General features: G+C 41.4%; 1 protein-coding gene across 9 annotated transcripts in view; it reads right to left on the bottom strand.

Annotated features, from left to right (window-relative positions):
- LOC124861347 (serine/threonine kinase 11 interacting protein) overlaps positions 1 to 15356 on the bottom strand; it is a 44808-nt gene extending 29452 nt beyond the window's left edge. For 2 of the 9 annotated variants that reach the window (XM_047354981.1, XM_047354983.1), the window contains exons 1-19: positions 15157 to 15355; positions 14841 to 14908; positions 12721 to 12923; positions 10619 to 10693; positions 9461 to 9556; positions 9280 to 9387; positions 9124 to 9195; positions 8915 to 9044; positions 8601 to 8704; positions 8396 to 8485; positions 8259 to 8300; positions 7857 to 8039; positions 7691 to 7772; positions 7122 to 7607; positions 6382 to 6593; positions 5201 to 5311; positions 4638 to 4890; positions 1242 to 1399; positions 908 to 1154 (exon numbers count right to left, since the gene is read on the bottom strand). In XM_047354981.1, the coding sequence (XP_047210937.1) occupies positions 908 to 1154; positions 1242 to 1399; positions 4638 to 4890; positions 5201 to 5311; positions 6382 to 6593; positions 7122 to 7607; positions 7691 to 7772; positions 7857 to 8039; positions 8259 to 8300; positions 8396 to 8485; positions 8601 to 8704; positions 8915 to 9044; positions 9124 to 9195; positions 9280 to 9387; positions 9461 to 9556; positions 10619 to 10693; positions 12721 to 12923; positions 14841 to 14907 (2719 nt within the window). In that variant the 5' untranslated portion in view covers position 14908; positions 15157 to 15355. Of the gene's footprint in view, positions 1 to 907; positions 1155 to 1241; positions 1400 to 4637; positions 4891 to 5200; positions 5312 to 6381; positions 6594 to 7121; positions 7608 to 7690; positions 7773 to 7856; positions 8040 to 8258; positions 8301 to 8395; positions 8486 to 8600; positions 8705 to 8914; positions 9045 to 9123; positions 9196 to 9279; positions 9388 to 9460; positions 9557 to 10618; positions 10694 to 12720; positions 12924 to 14840; positions 14909 to 15156 lie in introns of all 9 variants that reach the window. The other 7 variants (XR_007036603.1, XR_007036604.1, XR_007036602.1 and 4 more) reach the window with 7 other exon arrangements.
- Positions 15357 to 25971: the final 10615 nt, after the last annotated feature.

Genomic DNA, 25971 nt, shown 5'->3' with positions numbered 1-25971 from the left:
CTTATGAGGAGAGAATATAGAAACACTTAATGTTGAGGAGGAGAATATTGAATCAGTTCATTTAAGGGTAATGATATATTTAGGCTCAAGGGAAGAGAAGATACACAATATTTAATAGACTCTCTAATCGGTTGACAGTAATTCAGCCCATTTTTGACAAGTCTATATACTGAACTTAATATGTATGTCTAATTATAGGTTGGTCCTAATACCCGAAAAGGTTTGAAATGCTCCTTTTTGTGGTTTCCCAAATAGAATAAAGGGTTTCAATTGTATAAAACTGGCTTTTAAGGAACCTTGTTTCAGTGTAGAATTATCCGGTTCTGGTTCGGACGGTTAGTATCTTAGATCTAAACTAGAGAAGATCAGACGCATTCCTGTGTCAATGGAAACTGTGAAATAGTCTGTTATTGTAGAGCCGATACGGTCCGACGCAAAGTGAGCGGTTGACTATTTTTTAATCCTCAGAGTGCTTTGTATTTTCATAATGCTGCTGGGGGTCTTCCTCTTTCTGGGTTTTTGGCCAATACATGGCAGCAAAGTAGGAAGTACACCCTTTCTGATGTCAAAATACCACAAGATCTCACGCCACGGGATCTCGTCACACCCCTACCTAAAGCTGAGGAACAAAGTGCCGAATCCCGTAATGTTTGGGAAACAATATGAAATCTCATCATGTTGATATGAATATTACTGAATCCCTTAATCTTGAGAAAAACATTTGGAATCACTAAAAACTCAGAAAGAAGTTGTGGATTTACTGAAGACTGAGGAATATTTAAATTCTTAAAGTTAAGGAAAATTTAATGGAATGATGGAATAATGAGAAAAATATTATCAATTAATGTTGATGGGAAATCACCTAATGCTAGGAATCCCTATGTTGAGGAAAAAAACCTGGGCTAACCCTTAGGGACGGATGACCCTGTAGGTTCGGCTGGAGGTGGTGTAGCTGCTGGGATGGAGTAGTGGTAGCTTCCTGCCAGGTCCTCTTTACTTGGACACTCGGTGTTGAAGGAGAGGCTGCTGGTGTCATCTGGAGTATCCCCAATAAAGAAGGAGGTTCCCTGGGCGGTGACAAAGCTCGGATCCGCTGACGTGATGGCAGTCTCTGGGATGAGACTACTGCTTATGAGTTCATTTGTATCATCAAGCTATAGAAATAAAGCCAAATGATGAATAAACACTTGCCAGTGGAGACAATGATCAAAAAAAAGAAGATTAGTATTCGTGAGAAGGACCTTGTCTACACTGCAGATGCTCTGGGTAAAATCAAGATGATCATCTTCACTTCCAGGCCTTGGAGATCGGCTGATGGGAGTACTGGTGCAGGGAGCTGTCTGTTCAGCCACTTGAACTACATGGTCACTGCCACATTCTGGGCAAACACAAGTCCTTCCTAAAAAAAAAAGGAAAAGCAAATACAGTGCAATATGCCTCCTTAGTAGGAAACAAAGAAATAAAAGAGCATTCCTAGTTCCCTGAGATCTGGAACTGGGATCTAGAAAGGACATTAATAGGCAGTTCTCTATATGTATCATAGAAAGTATTCCCGCTCAGAGCTTCTGTGTTTTAAAACATAAACTAAAATAAAATTATGCTTCACACCTGCAGGATTTCTGTTCCCTGCAGGCATGTAATAAGGCTTACATCAGATGTGTGGGATTTCAAAAAGGGTATTTGTTGCCATTTGTTCAGGGTAGCAAGGTTATACACACTAACAAAGGAACAAGGTAGGAACAACATGTAGAGAACACAGCCTGCACACGATCTGAGCATGTCCGAGCACGCCTCACAACCGGGTTTGGCTAAATCGCAGGGGGGGGAAGGCCAGCTGTCGGATCTCGGGGGTGTTATCAGTCTGGAGCTGATTACAGAGGTGGGAACTCAGATGGAAGGGGCAGCTTGAGAATATGAGACAAAGAGATAAGGGCCTGGGATGCTTCAGTCAGAGGCGTGAAACAAGACTTTTGTTTTGTGTAACTGTAGCCTGAGGCAGATCAGTAATGGGAGGCTGATAGGGGCTCTGACGCTACTTGATATGTGCGTGACCTTCAGTGTTGCTTTAAGTTTTAACCACAAAGCCGGCTGTCTGGGATTTAAACAAAGCACACAGTAAGCTGAATCACCAAAGTCGAGTTGACATTCAGATCCATCATGACTCCCAGCAGCTACAGCTTCCATGGACAAAGAAAACATCATTTCTTCTTCCGTCATCCGACTTCAGAATCCATTCTTTCATGTGTGCTTGGTTGAAAGCTCTTGGTGCTTCTGACTGTTGAAGAGTTAATGGACCATGGACCTGGTCAGCTCGGGTCAATAGCATAATTACACCATACATCAGAGGGGGTGAAGGAAAATGTGAGAAGGTCAATAAAATATGAAAGCTAAAGCAGAACTGGAACCTGCAACATGACGATGACCCTAAACATGTCAGTGAATCCACCAGGGACTGGCTCAAAAGTCCCAGGCCTAGTCAAAGTCCAGTTCTTGATCTCACTGAGAGGCTGATAGTATATGGTTACGATGGAGGTTATTTCAGCTGAAGGGTATTAGAGGGGTAGGGCGTCTTAACTTTTATTTTTTCTTCTTTGTGTAATACAACCATTTTCTCCTTCAGAAATAAAAAAAATAAGATCAGACATTAATGTGTGAACATTTTTTAACAAAGAACTCAATATTTAACGGGGTGTCCTAATGTTTTGCCTTGTATGTTATGAATACCTGCTAGAAACCATCTTTCCTAGTTATTTCTAATGAAAGATGGACTTTCAATTATTTGGAGATTGCCTTCTACATCCTACCACATCGATGAGAAGAAAAGAATCCCACTTTTAAGGCCATTGCTGTTGCCCTTCTGCCCTGGCATTGTTTTAACACATACCTGAGGGCAGTAAATGGCCAAAATTTCTGTTCAGCTAACCTGGCTACTACTTATCTTCTCAATTCCCACAGTAGCTACAGGTCCTTCTCAAAATATTAGCATATTGTGATAAAGTTCATTATTTTCCATAATGTCATGATGAAAATTTAACATTCATATATTTTAGATTCATTGCACACTAACTGAAATATTTCAGGTCTTTTATTGTCTTAATACAGATGATTGTGGCATAAAGCTCATGAAAACCCAAAATTCCTATCTCACAAAATTAGCATATTTCATCCGACCAATAAAAGAAAAGTGTTTTTAATACAAAAAACGTCAACCTTCAAATAATCATGTACAGTTATGCACTCAATACTTGGTCGGGAATCCTTTTGCAGAAATGACTGCTTCAATGCGGCGTGGCATGGAGGCAATCAGCCTGTGGCACTGCTGAGGTCTTATGGAGGCCCAGGATGCTTCGATAGCGGCCTTTAGCTCATCCAGAGTGTTGGGTCTTGAGTCTCTCAACGTTCTCTTCACAATATCCCACAGATTCTCTATGGGGTTCAGGTCAGGAGAGTTGGCAGGCCAATTGAGCACAGTGATACCATGGTCAGTAAACCATTTACCAGTGGTTTTGGCACTGTGAGCAGGTGCCAGGTCGTGCTGAAAAATGAAATCTTCATCTCCATAAAGCTTTTCAGTAGATGGAATCATGAAGTGCTCCAAAATCTCCTGATAGCTAGCTGCATTGACCCTGCCCTTGATAAAACACAGTGGACCAACACCAGCAGCTGACACGGCACCCCAGACCATCACTGACTGTGGGTACTTGACACTGGACTTCTGGCATTTTGGCATTTCCTTCTCCCCAGTCTTCCTCCAGACTCTGGCACCTTGATTTCCGAATGACATGCAGAATTTGCTTTCATCCGAAAAAAGTACTTTGAACCACTGAGCAACAGTCCAGTGCTGCTTCTCTGTAGCCCAGGTCTGGGGAATGCGGCACCTGTAGCCCATTTCCTGCAAACGCCTGTGCACGGTGGCTCTGGATGTTTCTACTCCAGACTCAGTCCACTGCTTCCGCAGGTCCTCCAAGGTCTGGAATCGGCCCTTCTCCACAATCTTCCTCAGGGTCCGGTCACCTCTTCTCGTTGTGCAGCGTTTTCTGCCACACTTTTTCCTTCCCACAGACTTCCCACTGAGGTGCCTTGATACAGCACTCTGGGAACAGCCTATTTGTTCAGAAATTTCTTTTTGTGTCTTACCCTCTTGCTTGAGGGTGTCAATAGTGGCCTTCTGGACAGCAGTCAGGTCGGCAGTCTTACCCATGATTGGGGTTTTGAGTGATGAACCAGGCTGGGAGTTTTAAAGGCCTCAGGAATCTTTTGCAGGTGTTTAGAGTTAACTCGTTGATTCAGATGATTAGGTTCATAGCTCATTTAGAGACCCTTTTAATGATATGCTAATTTTGTGAGATAGGAATTTTGGGTTTTCATGAGCTGTATGCCAAAATCATCCGTATTAAGACAATAAAAGACCTGAAATATTTCAGTTAGTGTGCAATGAATCTAAAATATATGAATGTTAAATTTTCATCATTACATTATGGAAAATAATGAACTTTATCACAATATGCTAATATTTTGAGAAGGACCTGTATAAAGATGGATGCTGTTTTTCCTTGTTCCTGCTTTCAGATGCAATATTAGCAACTTGAGCACAATTGGAAAGATGTAGTTCTAGAACCAACCTCTATCCCACTCACCTGTGCTGTCATAAAAATAATCAGAATCTGTTTGCTCCTCCCTGTACCGTCCATCCTCACCATCCGGTAGCATTGCGCCCTCACGACTCCTCCTCCTTCCTCCTCCTCCAGCATCCTCCTCCTCACCAGCTGCCACATGAGAGGTGAACTCCGACCTGCAGCGAAGACACTGCAGGCAAGCACCGCCCGGGACCAGTTCGGAATCCCGCTGCTGGTTTTCCTCCACCACGACGGACAAGATGTCAGTCAAAACCTGCAAGAAGACAGCATGTTTCATCAGAACCGACTGGGTTGAGCGTTCCGCTTGCACACTAGAACCCAATGGTTTTGTCTTATATGTCATACGTTGAGTATCTGCATGTTTAAACAAAAGTCCTGTTGCTTTTAGGTTTTGAATGGCTCATATTTTCTCTCATGCAACTTATGGTCATAAACAATGTGAGCCAAAAGCATCACAAAATGCGAATAAAGGCGGAACAGGTTGTTCTGCTCCACCAGATGGAGCCAGCAGGTCATAAAGATCATGCAGGGGGCTGTGAATGTGTCGTAGATGGTCTGTTAACCTGTGCTGCCTGCTGTGGGTCATCATCCAGCAGGACGTAGCATCTCCTCTGTTTTGCCTTGACGATGTAGTCGAAATGAAGCTCCAAGGCAGGAAACAGACCTTCAGTGTCCTGAGAAATAAAATTAAAAAACACAATTAATCATTAATTCTCCTAAAAACGTGCATTCTTTCCTTAAAAATGATCAAAAAATGTGCGTTCATTCGTTAAAGCGAGTAAATGGGTGTGGGTTGAAACAATGCCAAGCCGGAACGACAACAGGAATGATATAAGACAGGTAAGTTTTGCTGCCCATCAATCTGGAAAAAGGTCATTTCCAGAAGGTTCCAACATATTTTAAAGAAAAAAATTTTTTAATTTTAAATATAAAAGGTTCACTACGATTTTATATCAGATATTTCTAGAAGTCGTGGCTTAAAAATGGAGCCTGGAAAAGCCAGAGAGATGAGAAATTAGGAAAAGATACGAGGAAAGACCGAAGGAATGGAGGGAGAGAGGGAAGACACACTGAAGAAAGGAAGGAATCAAGGAAGGAAAATAAGCAAGCAAGGCAAGATAAGAGGGGGGAGAAGGAAAAAAAAAAGACAACTTAGAAGGAAGGAAGGACAGCATGAACAAAAAAAGAAGTGCATGAGGGAGGGAAGGAATTTCAAGGAAGAAAGGAAGGACACATGGAAGGACTAAAGAAAGCAAGGAAGGACATTAAGGAGGAAGGAAGAACACAATATTTGAACTGTGGCATAATTAAGAAAGTCTGGAAATACAGATATTTTTCTGTACTCCATTCAAGTCTTTCATACTTTTACACATGTGGAAAATATGGAAATACAATTCCAGACTTTCTCAGATCATTCCAGACTGTGCATGAACCCTCCTCCCATGGAAAGATGGTTCTAAAACAGACAAAGTTGAGATGTTTGGCCATAATGCATTCCAGCATGTTTGGAGAAACCCAAACCCAGCAGTGCAAACATCTCAGACCAACTCTCAAGCAGGGTGGTGATTTGGACTCACTTCACAGCTTGAACTCAAACAAACGTTCATTGAGAATTTGTTAGATTTACACAGAAGAGGGAAGGAAGGATGGAGTTCCAGATAGACGGATTGTGAAATGCAATTTTCCAACAATCTGTAAGTGCTTCCAAACATCAAGACCCGTTTCGGTCGCTTTATCGCATTACCTCTCGGGTCCAAACGGCCTCTGTGGTCTCGACCCGGGCCAGGCTGTCCAGCTCCAGCCGGCATCTCTCCATGCCGCGTTGCATGTCCACCTCCAGCAGTACTCCTTGTTTGACGCGCAAAAACATCTCGATCTTCTTCTTCTCCTGACCTTCGCTGTCCATTTCCTGTTTGTCGAGCAGGACGCCGACAAGCAGGGGGCGACACAGGTCAACTGAAAAGGTGGTAGAAAGACACATGTTGGGGTGTCTGACCTAAAGATACAGTACCTCACAATGATACTCCAAAATAAAAAAGGCCCAGAGGAGGAGCTGCAGAGATCCACTGCTCAGGCTGACAGAGCAACTATTGGTTGTGAAGCCATCTAGAGGACACAGCAACCATGTGGAAGAGAACGCTCTTCCATGAACTTTATAGCCTACATGTGGGAAGAAAGCTCAACATACCACCCCCACTCTAAGGCATGGTGGTGGCACCATCATGCTGAGGGGATGCTGGGGTGGCAGGTTTTTGTTTGTTTACGAATAATTTGTATTCAGCCCCCTTTACATGGATAGCTGAGCTGTATGTGGTTTAATATGCTAAAACAAACCATCACTACTGCAAAATAAGGAGGTGGTGGCAGCATCATGCTGTGGGCATGCTGTTCTTCAGCATGGGGCAACTGGTACAGGTCATTCCTGGAAGAAGACTTGTTTTTCAGTCTCTAGAAGAATAAAGCTGGTTGTTTTCACTGTCCTACCTCCAAGTTCATCTTCTTCTTCCTGGTTGGTACCTCCACTCGGCGTCCTCACAGACCTCTGGGTGTCCGGGCTCGAATGATGCGAGCCCCCCGCCTCCTTCTTCACAGCTGGACCATCCACAAGACCGGCCTCCAGAGTGGATTCCGTTTGCTGGGTGCTCTGACTCAGCCACTGTAAAGTGGACTCTGTCTCCATCTGGTTCATCTCGGAGGAGAGGAGCGGCGGCAGCGGCAGAACATCCAGGACTTCCACAGGAGGCAAAGGAGGCAGCTGGTGGTGCCCGGGATCACTAGGCAAACGGGTTTTGGAGGCGCTGACGCCATTGGTTAGAGTCTGAGAGGTGGACTGGCTCGTACGGATGGTTGTGGTGATGGTGGTGGATGTTCCTCCATCCAGATGGTGCTGGTATCTCAGCCAGTCTTCCCCCAGCTGATCTCTGAAGCTGGACATGCGCTCGATCTCCTGTTGGTGGGGAAGAACAATGTCTGGTGGAGAGACAAGGACGTTTTAGATATTTGTCAAGCTGGAAAATCAGAGTACCTGCTGACATGACAGTAGAAAAACCAACCCTGTGTGGAGGAAATGGGTCTGGGTTCATGATCAGTATCACTTGGTTCTGATATGCTGGCTCTCCGTACCTTTACCTTACTCTGAAACACCACAGACATTAACAGCCATTAGTGGTTTGTTCTGCAGAACATTCCAGAGAAAATGGCTACAAGAGTCATTCTTACCCTGCATTTCTTCCTTCTAAACCGCGACATCCCAGCTTCCGAGACGGACAGGCTGTCACTCAACTCCCCTGCTCCACTTGAAGGTTCCTGGGATTTGCGTTCAGGTGGATCACAAACTACAGGCACAGATGTCTGTACCTGGATGTCTGTACCCTGGATCAACTGACCAGCTTTTGGTAGAACCTGAAGAACAGAGAAGTCTTAGATTTAAAGCTTTTCTTAGTCCAGTCATGTCAAAATCGGAAATCATGACAGGCTGACAGGCTTGACTACCATCTTCCCATTCACTCATCCAGCAATCCTTCTGTTAAAAATCCATCCCAACACACATCTCCATACACTTTCTACAATAAAATGAAATGTAGACAAAACTGACATCACAGGACATAAAGACCGACTTACTGATAACTCAGAGGAGGACAGCGGGGTTCCATCAAGTCTTAGCTAGAACGAATCAGAGAAATGAGCACTTATGAGGGAGAAGAATAAAAACATGGTTAAATAAATCCAAAAGGACTGAAATAAGGGCAGCTTCTCACTCTGAGGTTGGCAGCTTTTGGGGACAGATGTCCAACAGTGCAGGTACGGTGGGTCTTCTGGAAGTACAGCGGGTTTCCTTCCAGGATCAGCTGCAACAACGCATCACATTCAGCGCTAAACTGATCTGACATGTGGTACATGGAGGACCTGAATCCCATCCAGGAATAGATCTTTCGGCCTTTCTGGATAAACGTGGGTCCTTACCGTGCTGAGGCAGTGCAGCAGGGAGAGAGGAGCCAGCTGGGAGTGCTCCAGCAGCAGGTTGTAGGCCAGATCTAAATGCTGGAGCGAAGACAACTGCTCCACACCTGCAGGATCAGAGATGATTAAGAAAATGGGATCACAAACACAACAAGTGCAAGTTTAAAAGCTTAAATGTGGTTCTGGTGTTTCTCCATTTTCTTTTTATTTCTTTTATGACATCACCCCCTCCATCAGCCAACTTCCCAGTATGACCGGAGCCGAGACTTCTCGCCAGCTAGATAAGAAATCCAACCCGTCATGCCAGTGCTCTTTACCGTTAATGGTTTCCAGTTCGTTGTTCCTGAGGATGAGTGTGTGCAGCTTGGCCCTGGCGGTGGGGCTGAGCGCTGGCGCCCTCTGCAGGCAGTTGTATCCTAAGTTTAAGTGTTCCAGCTCACTCAGGGGCTAGAAAACAACAACAAAAAACAAGATAGTAGCAAATAATGAGCAGTGGAGAAGTTCTAAGATAAAACTTAGATTCTACCTTTAGAAATTCCTCACACTCTTGAATCTTGTTATGGCTTAGATCCAAAGATTTCAGCACGTTTAGTAAACTCTGTGAGAGAAAGGAGGTGGGAACAGTTGGAGTGTAACAAAAAACGGTGGAAAAGATTCAGACGTGAACGTCGTTCGCTCTCACCAGTGACTGGTCAAGGCAGATGATGGAGTTGTAGCTGAAGTTCAGGGTGTGGAGCTCCAGCCAAGGCAGGGCAGAGCTCAGGTCACCTCCACACAGAGAGAGCAGCTCCTAAAAAGAGGCAAAAAACAACCACTTACTGTAGCGTCAGACATGCGCTGTCTGCTTCAGGACTTTAATGTACCTCCAAGGAGCTGAGGCTCTTTGAGCAGGTAAAAACCTCCAGCTGGGAATAAACTCCTCGGAGTCCCTCAAGGAGGTGTGGAGGGATTCTCTTCAGCTGCAGAAGAACGAGTACGAACAAAGTCCAAAATGAAAAACAGATTTACAACAAACAACCTTAAAGAACTATGCGTATCCTTCCACCGGCTTCTTGCAATAGTCTGCAGGAGCTTCGGCCCATTCCTTCGGCCCAAACTGAGTCAGGTTTGGAAGCCACCTTCCTCACACACCATTTCAGCTCTGTTTTCACATTTTCTATAGGACTGAGATCAAGACTTCGACCCATAAACCACTTCAGAACTACATCAGTTGTTAATAAGAGTCCTTGTAAGACAGGAAGCTTTACTGAACTTCCTGTCTTAAGATGTCGCTCCAACATCTCCACATAATGTTCATTCCATTTGATTCCATCTATTTTGTAAAGTGCACCAGTCTCGAATGCAACTAAACCCACAGCATGTGCTACTGGAATTAAGTTCTCAAGCATGCAATCTTCTCCCTTTTACTTCCAAATCTGAAAATGGTCAAACTTTCCCTCTTTATTTTCATCATCAAGCTGTTCCCACCATTTCCCATGAGCACCAGCATCACAGATTCTAAAATCTACAGTATATCCAGCGTTGGCATCGTTGGGAGTAAGACTTCATCTAGCAGAGCAAATATCGAACGTATAAATCATTGGTGTCACACCAAATGCATTCCCCGAGCAAACAAGAAGTTAAGGACTACTAATTCTTCAGTTACTTTTACTTTTAGCAAATATTGCAATGACGTCTGCGACTCGGCATCCTGTGCAGATCTACACAGAGCCCAGGTATGGATATTTCTGACTGAGCGCTGGACCAATATCAAGAACCGAGGTGGCAGCATTATGGTGCGGGACCGTTCTGTTCCACAAATAATGAAGGACTACCACCCTTCTAAATTCTTCAGCTAGACGGTTGAAACTCGGAGACGACTGGGTTTTCCAACAGAACAGAAATTCCAAAAGCACATCAAAACTGAAGCACCCCCCTAACAGTTTGTGGAGTAAGAAATGATAGACTCAAATTAATATGACATTCATATTGAGTGTGTGTAAACGTAAATGTAACAGAAAAACAAAAAGCTCAGATTTTACCTCTAAACACTTGAGAGATTTGAAAGGGAAGATTTTCACCACAGGCTCCAGTCTCACTCCTGGTGGATGGGTAAGCTGCAAAAACACAAATATAGGATGATATTCACATCTTAATGTCATACGTTTCCTCTGGCTGGATGACGGACACACGTGCTGTTCTGTGCAGACCAATAATGTGGTATTTTGTGGGTTTTTTTCAATGCAAAGGACAAAAACTGTCCAGAAAAATAAAACTAATCCTTCAGTATGACAGCAGGTACATCCGGTTTACTTGCAGATATAAATGGAGGAGCCATCTGCATGTTTATGTTCTCACACTTTCAGTATAACAGTTTGAAATTATTTCCCACCCAGTGTTGAACACAAGGGGGCAGCATGGCACTGAATCGCCCATGTTCATGGAGGTTTGAGATGAAGCATTTTTATTTCTGACAAATAGCTACAGATATCAGGTTTTTTAAAAGAGTAACATCCATAAAACACTCAATGAAGTTCGATAAATGCCTTGAAAAATTCAGAGAGCAGCGATTGATCGTGTTTCATAAAATCACAGAAACTAGGTTTGCACACACCACAGCAGGGATTTTGGACCACTCCTTCAAACAGACCTTCTCCAGATCTTTTAGGTTGCGGGGCAGTTGCTGGGCAACACAGAGGTTCAGCTCCCTCCGGAGAGTTCCTATTGGGTTCAGGTCTGGAGGACAGCTAGGCCACTGCAGAACTCTTCACTGCCCTTTCTGAGGGAAGGAGGTGGTCGCCCAAACTCTCCAGATACATGGCTCCATCCATCCTCCCCTCAATATGGAGCAGTCGTCCTGTCCCCTTTGCAGAAAAGCATCCCCAAACAATGATGTTTCCACCTCATGCTTCACGGTAGTGATGGTGTTCTTGAGATTGTACTCATCCTTCTTCTTCCTATAAACACGGTGAGTGGAGTTCAGGCCAGAAAGTTCTATTATGGTCTCATCAGACCACATGACCTTCTTTCATGCCTCATCTGGACCATCCAGATGGTGATAGGCAGACTATAGATGGACCTGAACGTGCGCTGAATGATTTTACCAACGGTAACGGCTTTGAGACTGTGGTCTAGGCGCTCTTCAGGTCATGGACCAGGTCCTCTAGGTGTAATTATAGGCTGATCCCTCACCTTTCTCGTGATCAGTGATACTCCACGAGGTGAGATCATGCATGGAGCCCTGGTCTGCAGGAATCAGTTGTTACCTTCTCACCAAGCAGCTTGCCAATTGTCCTGTAGCCCATCCCAGCCTTGTGCAGGTCTACAATTTTATCCCTGGTGTCCTGAGACAGCTCTCTGATCTTGGCTATTGTGGCGATGTTGGAGTCGGATTGAGTGTGTGGACAGGTGTGTTTTAGAAAGTTAACCAGTTGAAACAGGTGCAATAATACAGGTAATGAGTGGAGGGTGGAAGGGCTTCTTAAAGACGACCTAACAGGCCTATGAGGGCCAGAATTCCTGCTGGTTGGTAGGTGATCAAATACTGATTTCATGCAATAAAATCCAAATTAATTATTTAAATATCATACAACGTGATTTTCTGGATTTTAGTTTTTTATATCTTGTCTCTCACAGTTGAACTGGCCCACAGCATCATAGACCCTCCACCATGCTTAACAGAGGGCATGGGGCGCCTGTCCTCATATTGATCCTTTCTTTAACTCCAAATCCATCCGTAGTGTTTCTCACCAAAAACGCTCAATCTCAGTCTCGTGTAATTTGGTCTAGTTAAAGTCCCAGTAAAATTTTGATTTTACGTTTCTAATGGTAGGACCAATTGGCATGTCGATAGCATCTGATGGTTATTATAAAGACTTGGTGACCTTCAGGATGCTCCCATTTATGGCAGATCTTCAACAGCGAGCTGTGGAGATTTTTTCCACTTTTGAAGAATAAAATAAATTTGTGTCATCTTACTTCCTGGTACCCCAGTGAGACAGGAAGCAAGTGATTGTTAAATACAAATTAAAAGTAAAGTCAAACAAAGGAAAATTCTTGTGACTGGTGATTTTGTTTAAAAAATATATATCTCTTAACAGGTCCCTGAGTTTTTTCCTCTGTTAAACTCCTGTTTAAAGCCTACCTTGAGCGAAACCGTTTTCTGCAGCACGTCGAACAGGAACTGCAACTGGAGCAGAGAGGAAGTATCGGCCGGGTGGGAGGGCAGCGCCAAGAAGCCATGCTGCTGGTTCCTGGACAACAAGTACTGCTCAAAGAGCCTGGTGAGCTGCTGCAGGGTGCAAGCCGGAAGGGTCAGCGTGCTGCTGCCATCCAGCACTAAGTCACCTGCAGAGAAAAATGATTCAATGGTGCGTATGAGTTAAAAAACATTTAGAAAATTGCCCAGTAGTTTTTTTATGATGTAGATTGAGGGAAAAGATTAAAACTGCATTAATAAATTATCCAAAAATGTTCCTTCAGATGAGGCGTGTATTATGAAAAATGACCTTTTTTGCCTTTTAGTCATTCCAGAGTTTCTGCAAGAGATATTCACAACTGAATGACAAGACCTGGCTGAAGTTCAAATAAACCAGTGAAGAGGTGCATATTGATAATGGTAGCAGTATATATTTTCATATAGTTAGGACTGCTAAGCTTATATAGACTGGCTTAAGTTATCTCTATTGAAAGTACACCCAACCCTAGTGCTTCTATAGTTGCAGTGAAGTCTCTTTACTGAATGGAGCCATAGATGAGAATTATTTCTGTGTGCTTTTCTAGTTTTTCATACCTGTAGGAAGTACTCCTGACCCAGGACTTGATTGTTTTGCCAAGTGGTTTTCCTATCAAGTCCCTTAAGACTCTGGCCCAGTGCTTCCTGGGTAACGCCACTGATGAAGCTACTGCTGCTCTTACTTTCGCATTCTTTCCTTTCTCAAAGAAACCAGCAGTGGGCTGCCGAAGCTTCATGAAGCATTCAGGAAATTCTTCATTATGCCAATAAGTGTCTCCAGGTCTCAAACCCTTTTAAACCCAGCTGCTCACGGCAGGTACAGTGCATCCGGAAAGTATTCACAGCTCTACCCCTTTTCCACATTTAGTTATGTTACAGCCTTATTCCCAGATGGGGAATTCCTCAAAATTCTACACACAGTACCCCATTATGACAAAGTGAAAGAAGTTTGTTCTCTGCAGTACATCTCAAGCTCCATCAGGTTGGATGGGAGACGTCTGTCCACAGTCATTTTCAGATCTCTCCCGAGATGTGCAATCAGATTCAAATTTGGACTCTGGCTTGGCCACTCCAGGACATTCACAGAGTGGTTCTGAAGCTACCCCTTTGAGATCTTGGCTGTGTGCTTTGGGTCGTTGTACTGCTGAAAAAGGAACCCAGTCTGAGGTCAAGAGTGCTCTGGAGCAGGTTTTCATCCAGGATGTCTTTGTACATTACTGCATTCATCTTTCCCTATATCCTGTCTAGTCTGCCAGTTCCTACTGCTAAAACATTCCCACAGCATGATGCTGCCACCACCATGCTTCAATGTAGGGATGGTATTAGCCTGGTGATGAGCAGTGTCATGTGCCTATTAACTAAGGAGAAGCCACTCTACAATACAGGCCTGACCGGTGGATTGCTGCAGAGATGGTTGTTCTTCTGGAAGGTTCTCCTCTGTCCACAGAGGAACACTGGAGCTCTGACAGAGTGACCATGGGGTTCCTAATCACCTCCCTGACTAAGACCCTTCTTTCCCAGTCGCTACGTTTAGACAGCTGGCCAGCTCTAGGAAGAGTCCTGGTGGTTCCAAACTTCTTCCATTTACGAATGATGGAGGTCACTGTACTCCAGAAACATGTCAAGGATGATCAGTGGAACCAGGATCCACATCAGCTCAATTTTAAGCTTCATGACAAAGGCTGTGAATACTTACGTACATGCGACTTCTTACTGTGAACAGTATCCTAGATGCACTACAGTCTCTCATACTGAACGTGGCTTATTCAAGTTAAAACATTCTCTCCACTGTCACCACTGCTTGATCAGAATAAAGTTTTGTTACCAGGGCAACAAATGGATGAAATCACTAAGGCTTCCTTAGATCTACCTCAGAACAACTGATTACGACTGGATCATAACTGGACTCAAATTAAAATAACTAAACCGGATTCCATATAATTGAATTGTCTTGCTGAATTGGCACTACTTAAACAACCTAAAGAGAAATCATTTTATCTCATTTCACACAGATGGATATTGTAACGTACCATTATTGCGAAGAAGTGTGGCCAAACTGTGCACAAGGGAGGACTGGCCTGGGTGAGCGAGAGCCATCCTGTAATATGTTAAACAAGCATTAGAAATCGGGACTACAACTCCCAGAGACGATAAACATTAGCTGTTAATTGGTCACCATGCAGCTGCTTATCGACTTAATAAAGTGCATCGCGGTCAACATGCTTAAAGCTAAATCGTTTTTCACACTGTAACTATTTAGCCATCAATTCACACTCTTTTCACTGCGGCTAACACTATATTAGCTCGCGTGATCTATATGTCCCGGAAGAGAAGCTACTAGCTTACCTGCGCAGTGACAGTTGGAAAACAAACAGCCAACATCCGGTTCTTACTGTGTAGGGTAGACGCTAATTCATAATATTTCATTTAAACGCCGCAAAAAGAGACGCAACGGTGGATAATACTCGGTTTCACAGCCCAGAGCTCAGTGATGTTGACATTTTCCCCCACTCGTCACATGACAAGAAGTCAGTCACAGCTTGTACGGTGTCCCCGATGTAACAAAATACTCGCACTATTTATTTATTTCCTTATTAAAGGGATAATTTGAGATCTGGTAAAAAACTAATAAACAGTTTATTTCGTGAATGCAGTAGACAATAATTTTACTATGAATTCATGTCGTTTGGGCCCAGAGCTTAAAGCTAACAGTCTGAGAAGCAGCAGGATCTTTAGTGGACTTCTAGGGTCTTAAGCTTGATCTCAAAAACGACATAGCCGTTTTTGAAAAGGCTATTTATTTCATTTTCAAGCTATATTACTTTTCAATTAGAAAGTTACCCTGACCAGAAACGCAAATGGTCCCTTCTCAGCACATGTTTCAAAGGGAAGATCAATGGCTGCGCACCGCCTCCAGGTTTCATCTTTCTCAATGGCCCTGTCCCAATACCCACATTACACCCTACGTCCCTCTATGAAGTGTGTACTTTGTAAAAGTGCACGTAGGTCTTCAAGTGTACAGGTTACAAGCGTGCAAAATTGGAGAATTGGCACAGTAGGAGTTATATAATCGACTTGCACCTCCGCACCGTAACTGTGACATAGTGGGACCCATCGCTGTTTTTGCAGTCTTGCTGTTAAAAAATAGTTTAAAACTGCAAAAAGCAATTGTTTTGAGGAGAGGTAAGTGCAGGTACCAAAGGAGGCTTATACACCTGACTCTCGCTAGTTTATTTTCTCGCCGTTTTTGCTCAAAACGTCACCTGCAGCAGTGAATTGTGGGTAACATACTTTGGTGAAGTCTGCTTAGATGCGTGCTTACCCGAAGTGTGGGTTGAGGACACAAAGGAGGTGGGTTGAAAGACCACTCTGGAGAATTGGGACACACTACACACTCAAACTCATCAACGGCAACGCACAATTGAGTGACACAAGGGTGGAAGTGCGAATATTGGGACAGAGCCGATATGCGTCTGTACTTGTGTATTCACGTACTCGTGAAACGTCATCATCGGTGGCCAGAGTAATGTTTCAATCCTAAGTACACATCAAAGCAAGTACGCTCTAAGTGCCCAGATGTGTTCTTGCTCTGCCCATTTTGTCAAAGATGCATTGATGTGTAAGCAATGGTAATAATGCACTGCACCACCAGCAATGGAGAAGGTGAGTGCAAAAAGTATTATTTTTATACCACCAATAACTTGTCACAAAAAATTGTTTTCAGGCAAGAAAGTAGACCTCAAAACTTCCCCTAGAGGGTCTTCCCCACTAACCTCAGGCTGACCTCTGCGAGCCACACTCATTTTCCGCAACCAGTTATTTATTTGTAGCATCCAAAAGTGGATATAAAGCATTTTATTATATGTGGTGGATAACTGCAAGTACCAGAATGTAAAATATATTATTTTATTTTTTTTAAACTTTAAAGATTTTAAGTCAATGCAGTTATTTTATAAACAGTCACCACAGTTATTCCTTACAATACCAATTAATTTTATTTGTCTTCCTAGGTATTTTTTGGCATGTAAATTCATATTAGGAAAATAATTTTATTACAGTACCCATTAATCATCAAACAGTGCTCTTTCACTCTTTCTTGTTCATAAAACATACTAATTTCCCCCAAGATTGGCTTTTAATGTAAACCTATTGGAGTGTGAACTCTTTTTTTCATTGTATTATGCAGACAGCTCTGCATGAGGAGAGACCACAGTCCCAGGTTTGGATGCAGTTTCCCAGAAGCTCACAGTAATCTTATTCATCATCATGTCCTGCCATTGTCTGCTCCACTGTCCCCTCATCTTTTTTTCCATTTTTATATTATATTAAATAGCTCATGATTGGACAGTCAAGGTATCACTTCCCTGTACTTGACTGATTATTTGTTTGTTATACTAATAAAGTTTTTATAACAAACATTTTGTCTATGTGCTGTAGATATCTGATATGAGTTTACCTGAAGATCAGAGAAACATAAGTGTGTTAATCAGTGTTTAGTAGTTATTGTAAATTAATCATGCAGTTGTAAAGCAACAACTCTGGCCAGATGCAGGTTGGTAATAATTAAATGTAATGTAATTCCTAACATTCCCTGCTTATAAATCCAGTGCAATTTAAGGATTAATGGAATTAATTAATCTGCTTTTACTCAGTAAAACTTTAGCTCATTATTTTAAAAAGATTTTAACTTAGTACTAACACATCTTTCTAATTAATTCTATATATTTGATATTTGTCAAATTAACATTTTTTCTTAATTTTACTATCCGTTACAAATATGAAAATAATCACATTCCCAAGTAAAACAGAACCATATATTGAAACTCCAGAAAAGATCTAGCTGAGTGGTGACATCACAAAGTACGATGTGTTCCAATTGCAGATCTACCGTATTCACACTTTCGGTAAGCATGTACTTTCAACTGTACTTACTAAGTACATACTTGCTGAGCACGCAAGAATGTACTTCTGTACTTGGGTGTTGAGAAACGGCCCTTTTGTGTAAAGAATCAGTTTATATATGTATATATATATATATATAAATAACAATCCAATATGCCTCTTACAACAGTTTAAGTTTAAGACATTTAAAACACAAATGCCAGAGTCACAAAACATTTGTGTCAATTCATACACAGGTGTCAAACTCCAGTCCTGTTGGAATTTGACTGGGAGTGGAGTTTGCCGAGGACTGGAGTTTGACACCTAGGGATAGTTTTTGTGTAATTTCTTGTGGCCAGGCTCAAACCAGACTTCTACCATCTTAAAACAATGCCATCATCTGCTGCTTAGAAGCTTTGTTTAATAAGTAGTAAAGATCATGTGGCCAAGGGAAATAGGCCTCTTTGTCATGTTAAGATTTAAATCCAAGGAAACTAAATCATTGATTACTGATTTAAAGTTTCTAGAAAATTAAGTTAGGGTGTTTTTTTTCCAGAGAAATTGTTAGGAATGCCAGGACGTGTTGCTTAAAAACAAATATTCCTTACCTTTTTTTCTCCCAGCATTAAATAAATATAAATTTGGATTTTCTATGTTTTTCAGTATGGACAATAGTTATCGAGGGCATTGCATGTTAATAAAAATTCATCCAGTCTGCAATTAACTATGTTTCAAACAGCGTCTGAGCTCCAAATCTGCAGACTTATGCATTAACTAAACGCAGTTCTTTTAGCAGGTCTTTATTATGTTTTATTGGGTTTCATGACAGATACCTCCCAGTGATCCATATCAGCAGAATAAAAGCTAAGTAAGATTTCCTGCTTTGCACGTGCGTCTGTTGCTAGGCATCGAACAAACACTTGGGTTTATACACATGCTTTTCCATTTGGGACTTGTAAAGTGAACATTTCCATGTAAGGATTTATGCGCTGCAATTTGGTAAACATTTCCATCCAGCCGGATGCAGCACAATGAACTCACTGAAGGGAGACTTTGGTTTTCCCGGTTTTGAGTGCATGTGTGAAAACGTGCTTTGACAGCTAGTTAGTCACAAAATGAGACCATCCAGTTGTGTGCATGTAACTTTGTTTCATTCGTGTCTCACTAATCAAATAATATGCACAGCTTTTTTTCTGCTTACAAAGCCTAAAACTTAACGGTGAACTTATTTTTTTGCAATCTGTGAAAGCATGAGAACATGAGTCTTTGTAGGAAACGGTCCCATTTGATAAGAGCCAGCAACATTTGTAATATACTTAGTTTTGTTGCTGCACATACATTTTGGATCACAATGTAGCAGCTATGTCACACAGTGTTACAAAGGCAAGGGTATTTTAGGGATAATAAACTCTTTTTCTGATTCTTGGAATGTGGGCTAAAAAAAGCAGGCAGAAAATAATTGGCTTGGTTTGGATCACACCCAGAGGAATCTGTGCTGAGAGAATATTTTTTCCTGAACAGTGAAAAGGAATGTCAAAAACAAACGAAATGTTTGTTTTACCGCATAACAAATGAAAATCACTAATCATATTCTTATGGCCTCAGATAATGGACTTGTGTCTGTAATGGTTCTGTTAGATCTCAGTGCTGCATTTGATGCAGTTGACCATAATATTCTCTCAAAAAGGCTGGAACATGCTGTAGGGATCAGGGGAACAGCACTAGGCTGGTTTAAATATTATTTGTCTGACAGATTCCAGTTTGTTCATGTAAATGATAAATCATCTTTAAACTCCAGGGTTAATTGAGGAGTACCACAGGGTTCAGTACTTGGCCCAATTCTACTTACTATATATATGCTTCCAATAGGTCAAATTATCAGGCAGCATAGGATAAATTTTCACTGTTACACTGATGATATTCATGTTTACTTATCCATGAATCCTGATGAGCCCAACCAGTTAGAGAAACTACAAGCATGTCTTGAAGACATAAAAACTTGGATGAGTTCTCTGCTTCTAAATTCAGACAAGACAGAAGTTGCCATCCACAAAATGCAGTTAAAAGCCTTCAGCTGATTCAAAATGCTGCAGCAAGAGTTCTGATGAAAATTAAAAAGAGAGATCATATTTCCCCTACTTTAGCTTCCCTTCATTGGCTCCCTGTTAAATCCAGAATAGAATTTAAAATTCTCCTCCTCACATATAAAGCCCTTAAATATCTAGCTCCATCATACATCAGAGATCTGATTGTTCCATACGTTCCTAACAGAGCACTTCGTTCTCAGACTGCAGGTTTACTGGTGGTTCCTAGAGTCTCTAGAAGTAGAATGGGAGGCAGATCCTTTAGTTATCAGGCTCCTCTCCTGTGGAACCAGCTCCCAGTTTTAGTCCGTGAGGCAGACACCCTGTTTACTTTTGAGGCTAGGCTTAAAACTTTCCTTTTTGATAAAGCTTATAGTTAGAGTGGTTTAGGTAATCCTAAGCTATCTTCCTTATTTTTTTACCTCCGTCTTATTCCCTCCCTGTTGGATGGAGTAAGGGGGATTCAGGTTTAGCCTAAACCGGCTTAGTTATGGTTGAGGTGCAAACACACCCTCCATTTCTGCTACTTGTATGACCCCCTCTCTTTTCCAATGGTTATGGTCAATCTGACAGAGAGAGGTATCCCAATCCTTGTGGTTTTTAGTATAACAATGGCCATCAGTGGGCTCTAGATGGACAAACTGTTTACTTTTAAGGCTAGGCTTAAAACTTTCCTTTTTGATAAAGCTTATAGTTAGAGTGGTTTAGGTAATCCTAAGCTATCTTCCTTATTTTTTTACCTCCGTCTTATTCCCTCCCTGTTGGATGGAGTAAGGGGGATTCAGGTTTAGCCTAAACCGGCTCAGTTATGGTTGAGGTGCAAACACACCCTCCATTTCTGCTACTTGTATGACCCCCTCTCTTTTCCAATGGTTATGGTCAATCTGACAGAGAGAGGTATCCCAATCCTTGTGGTTTTTAGTATAACAATGGCCATCAGTGGGCTCTAGATGGACAAACTGTTTACTTTTAAGGCTAGGCTTAAAACTTTCCTTTTTGATAAAGCTTATAGTTAGAGTGGCTTAGGTTATCCTGACCTATCTCTGTAGTTATGCTGCTATAGGCTTAGGCTGCTGGAGGACATAATGACCACTTTCACCCTCTTCGCTACATTCTCACACTACTCTCTAATTTTGCATTATTTGCTGTTATTTCAGTTTTTAACTTTATGTTCTCCCTCTTTTCTCTTCCTAGAAGCTACACCTGGCCTGACTCTGTGTCTACCTGTGACACCTTTCTGGAGAGGGGCGTCGTCCAAGCTTCTGCTGGCAACAACTTAATGATCACCCTTTACCAATGACCCACATGGCCCTGTCTTTCATTGTTTAACCCTTTCTCTCTCCTAGACATGGCAATTGACTGAGCTTTTACTGTGACTAACTCTATGTGCTTCTCTTTCAGACTCTAACCTTGAAAACTGGCTCAGAGTTTATCTGTTTTTTCTTTCTAGGTGAAACGATTAAAGGAGCTATATCCATTGACATTTACTTTTCCTTCCCATAGAAAGTACTCCTGGATCAGTGCTTCTTTGTTCTCTTTGTGTCTGCTCTGTTCTCTCAAACCCCCAGTCGGTCGTGGCAGATGGCCGCTCACACTGAGCCTGGTTCTGCTGGAGGTTTCTTCCTGTTAAAAGGGAGTTTTTCCTCTCCACTGTCGCTACATGCATGCTCAATATGAGGGATTGCTGCAAAGTCAACGCCAGTGACTGTCCACTGTCTCTACATGTTCATCCAGGAGGAGTGAATGCTACAAGTCACTGACTGGATGCAATCTGCTGGGTTTCCTTAGACAGAAAAACTTGTTATCCAATTTGAATAAATAACTGAAACTGACTGCACTGTTCAATGGTTAGGATTTATTGGAATGTATGTACCTGACTTTGTGAAGTGCCTTGAGACAACATGTGTTGTGAATTGGTGCTATATAAATAAAACTGAATTGAATTGAATTGAAATCATTAATTCACTGCTAATTATTGTAAGTATCATTAATGTAATTAGTATTTATAAAGCACTTATTAACTACTCATTTAAAAGTACCTTATTCTCGACTACAATATATATATATTTTTGCATCATATTAAACTTCTAAGTAATGCTTTTTGGCAGAGAGCAAATAGGTTATGATTTGGTTAGGTTAATATAGGCCTTATGAATGCAAATTATTTTTTGCTATAATAATACTTTCTAAACCAATGTCAGAAGGCCAACATTAGATTTTTCTTTTAGTTAATTTAACCTAATTCTGTACTAGGAAAAGGAAAGGCGAGCTTATTTGTATAGCACATTTCAGCCACAAGACAGTTCAAAGTGCATTACATGATGAAAAAGGTAGACTGAAGGGGCATGATAAGGAAAATTACAGAAAATATGCTGCTTCCCTATGTTTGGTTTTGATGCTGGGGATGCAGACTTGAACCAAAAGACCTGAGTGGTCTGGAAGGTTGAATGGAATGTGACATGTAGCCATTCAGAAAGTGAGGTGACGGAAACACGGAGTGTGCCATACCACAGCAATGTGTGGCCAAGCTTGCAACCAGCATGAGGAGGAGGTGCCAGGCCCTTATCGCTGTGCAGAGCTCTCTTATGAATTTCTGAGGCCCCATTTGTTAAATTAATAAATTGTTAAATGGCCAAGTCTTGTTTCACCCAATACAATAGACAACATCAAATAAGAGTCAATAGGTGAATAGGCAGTGTGGCTTTGGCTGGGTTTTTATGGGCACAACCCACATACTTATCTCTGTTGTTATACCTCACAATTGCATTTTACTTACAAATGCGTCAGAATTTAAAGGGAAATAAACAGCCTTTCCAGTAGCACTGCCAAGAGGTTGACTAAATTCCCTTATTTATTGTGCCAAGATGTTTTTTTTTTTGTACAGATGTGGGAAAAAAATGAAGAAATAGGGGAAGGTTTCACAGTTAAAAATATTTATAACCATTGCATAAATGATACAGTCTGATTTTAAAGACAGAACAACCGAAGGTTGTGCGGGAGTAACATGGAAGACATCCTGCATACAAATGCTAACTTTATGAACACTGAGGAAAAACATACTGTGAGTGTTGCCCATTCATCAGTGATCCTCTGCCTTCCTCTATCAATGCAGAGTTTATCCAGAGTTTGTGTTTGTTCTACAATTCCACTGGGAGGAATTTAGGTAAATGACCTTGGTGGGAATTACTGTGCACACACAGGCAGACCCCGCAGCCTGTTCGGTCTAATTAACCAGTGACCAACCTGGTCACAAATTCTCACCCCCCCGGCTCGTATTTATAAAACAGGAGGTCTTCTCTTCAGCATCTTTTCCCTCCATGGTTTCAGAAAATGACATATGAGGCTCTATGAGCAAATAGCCCTACAGGCATCCTTCTGACTCTCACCTTTCTCTCTCTCTAATTCACCAAGGTGAGCTGCAGATGTGAGTTGGGCCAAATAACGTTAACTCAGGGTGCACCCACGTTACAAAATAATCAGCATTTATACCTGCGGTGTTAGGTTTTACATACCAGAGTTATTTCTGGGTCCCTAGGATAAACACCTATTAGTGTGCAGCACTGGACGGGGTTAACGCAAGCTTGTTTTGTGGCCAGACACAACACCTCGAGGCTTGGCCTCACTGATCGATTGGAAAAGTGACCGTGGATCCACAGTAGCATCACTGTACAAAGGTGTGTTAGTCGGTGGAAGCTGGCAACTTTTAATTGAATGTGAATGGACATTTGAGCCACACCCGGGGGTGGGGTGGCGTGGGGGTGGGGGGGATGCACTTTCCATGTAGGGAATGCCCTGGACACAGTCTTTTTGTTTAGTTTGTTTGCTTGCTTATGCATTCTCAGAGCTGGAGCAGGCCGCGCTGATTGAAACAAACCATGCAAGCTGCACAGTTTTAGTTTGAGGCTGTTTTAGCCCAAGTTTACATCTATTTTGAAACAAATCTGTTTGGAAAGTCCAGCTTTAAGACAACAATAAGTTCCTTCTCTGCTTTTTAAGTCCAGAAAACATAATTTACAGGAATACGTATTTTCAGGAATAATAATAATAATATTTACAACAGTTTTCGATATCTGACACTTTTCAGCCACTTGCTTAAAAAATCCTGTTTTCTCACCGATTTTGATTCAGGTTGATCTAATCAAATCAAAGCTGATGCCTGAAGAAAAAACCTTGAATCAAATTAATCATAAACATTATTTTTTTGGAGGTAATTATGATCTGTATTTTCACTCTAGTCCTACCAAATTAAATTGAATGTCATTAGAAAGCATTATGTATGGTGAAATGTTTTTAGTTTTTAACAACTTCCCTGTATGAAGGCTTAGGCTCTTTGCCTATTTATTTATTTATTGAATCATTTACTTTTGTAAAAGGAGTCAGATTAATTTGGTGTTCCTGTATTGTTGTAATGCTTTATTGTGATTTACTTAACTTTCCTGTTTTCTTTGTTTTTACTCTGCACCAAACCTGTTCCATGTCAGTTCAACAGTTAATAAAAGGCTGACTGTTATTCATCTTTTATCTAACAATACCACATATTTTACATTTACATATTTTACATTTTTAGAGCACCTTTATATTCATAAGTATTGCGGTGTTTTGGGGACTCTGGAATGGATGAAATATATTTCACTTAAAACAGAATTGAAATACAACTGAAAATTGATTCCACTTGTGAATAATTCTAGTTACGAGCTCCATGATTGAAGTAATTAAATTATAAAGTTCAGGTACCACCAGGGGGGTTTCTAGAGTCTTGAAACATTGAGGACTTTAGCTTAGGCCCTAAATAGTTTAATTTCTATTAGACAGGGGCCCAGTTTATAACTCATTTAGAATTAAACTAATAGAGGACATTTTGGACCAGTTCTCTAACTTGGCTGGTTTTCACTGAATATAATTATTGTGACTCAAACAAACAAGGTTTACGATCATTGTACTTGATTTTAATTTTTTTTGTAGCAGAAGTGAAGGGTGAAGAGAAACCATTCATAGTTTATGAAAAGACAATTTTGCAGAGGCAGATAACGACACATTTTGTGATATTTAGAATAATATCACAAAATGTCTGCTCAGTCTGTCTGACAAGTTGTTCTTAAACTCAGAGAAACTATGTTTACTGTGGGTCAAATAAATGAGCTACTTTTATCATCTCTGTAAATTGCCTTTTTAAATTTTACTCTCATCAAGGTGTTCCACTTCTGAGGCTCCAGTTTTTAATTAGTTCTTTATAAATGTTGAAATGATCTTGCCATATTAAGATCATTTATCTCTGCTTATTATTGCAGACTAAACACAAAGGAATGAACTAATATGAAAACTCATATTAGTTAATTCCTTTGTGTTTAGTCTGCAAACACTTCCTGTTTACAAAAAGAGGGAGAAGTACAATAAGTACTCTGCAATCTGCCATTGTCATTGTTGATATGTTCATCTTCTGTGGGTTGGTTGGCAGCAATTATGTTGTGCGTGTGCACATTCATTTCTACTGATTTCAGTCAAACTGTGCATGAGCCAGGGCTTCCCCATAAGAAAGATTTTTTTTTTTTTTTCAATCTACACAACAACAAAGACTGGGATGTTTTCAAACCATTACACTCTGGAACCCGTTCTGAAATGTTGCCATTTTCAGAGAAGACGTGTGCTGTTGTGTAAACGAGCAGCAGAAATGCAATGAAGCTTTTCTGTTTTCACCAGAAAACGTTGCGTAAACAGGGCTTTAGATTCTCTGTTAGTTTTTTCCCATGATTTATACATTTTTATAAATCCTCTGCTCCCGTTAGTCTTCCTCCCTCAGCTTACCTGCCTTCATTCTGCCTCAGCTGCTTCACATTTAGTCTGTTTATTCATTTGTCATTTTCCATCCCTGCCTCAGTATTGTTCATTGGATTCTTCCGATACCATGTCACCTACTCTGCCTGATCCTCATGACCTGTTTTCCCAGCGATTTACTCGTACGTTTCTTCTTATGTCATTATTAAGTAATTACCTCAGGTTAATCTCTGCCTTTGGGCTTTTCATAATCATAACATGACAGGTAGAGACATGCCTACAAAGACTTGCATATGTAATTTAAGTAAAACTTGTTTCTACAAAGTATTGACTTAGGGCTGCTGAATATAATTGCATGCCACACTTTTCAGATTCTTATATTTAAATAAATTTGAAAATCATCCATCAATTTACAATTTCGCCC

Source organism: Girardinichthys multiradiatus, chromosome 24 (genome assembly GCF_021462225.1).
Source record: "Girardinichthys multiradiatus isolate DD_20200921_A chromosome 24, DD_fGirMul_XY1, whole genome shotgun sequence".
Classification (NCBI taxonomy): domain Eukaryota; kingdom Metazoa; phylum Chordata; class Actinopteri; order Cyprinodontiformes; family Goodeidae; genus Girardinichthys; species Girardinichthys multiradiatus.
The sequence above is the reverse complement of the archived record's forward strand: the minus strand, read 5'-3'. Positions and strand labels throughout refer to the sequence as shown.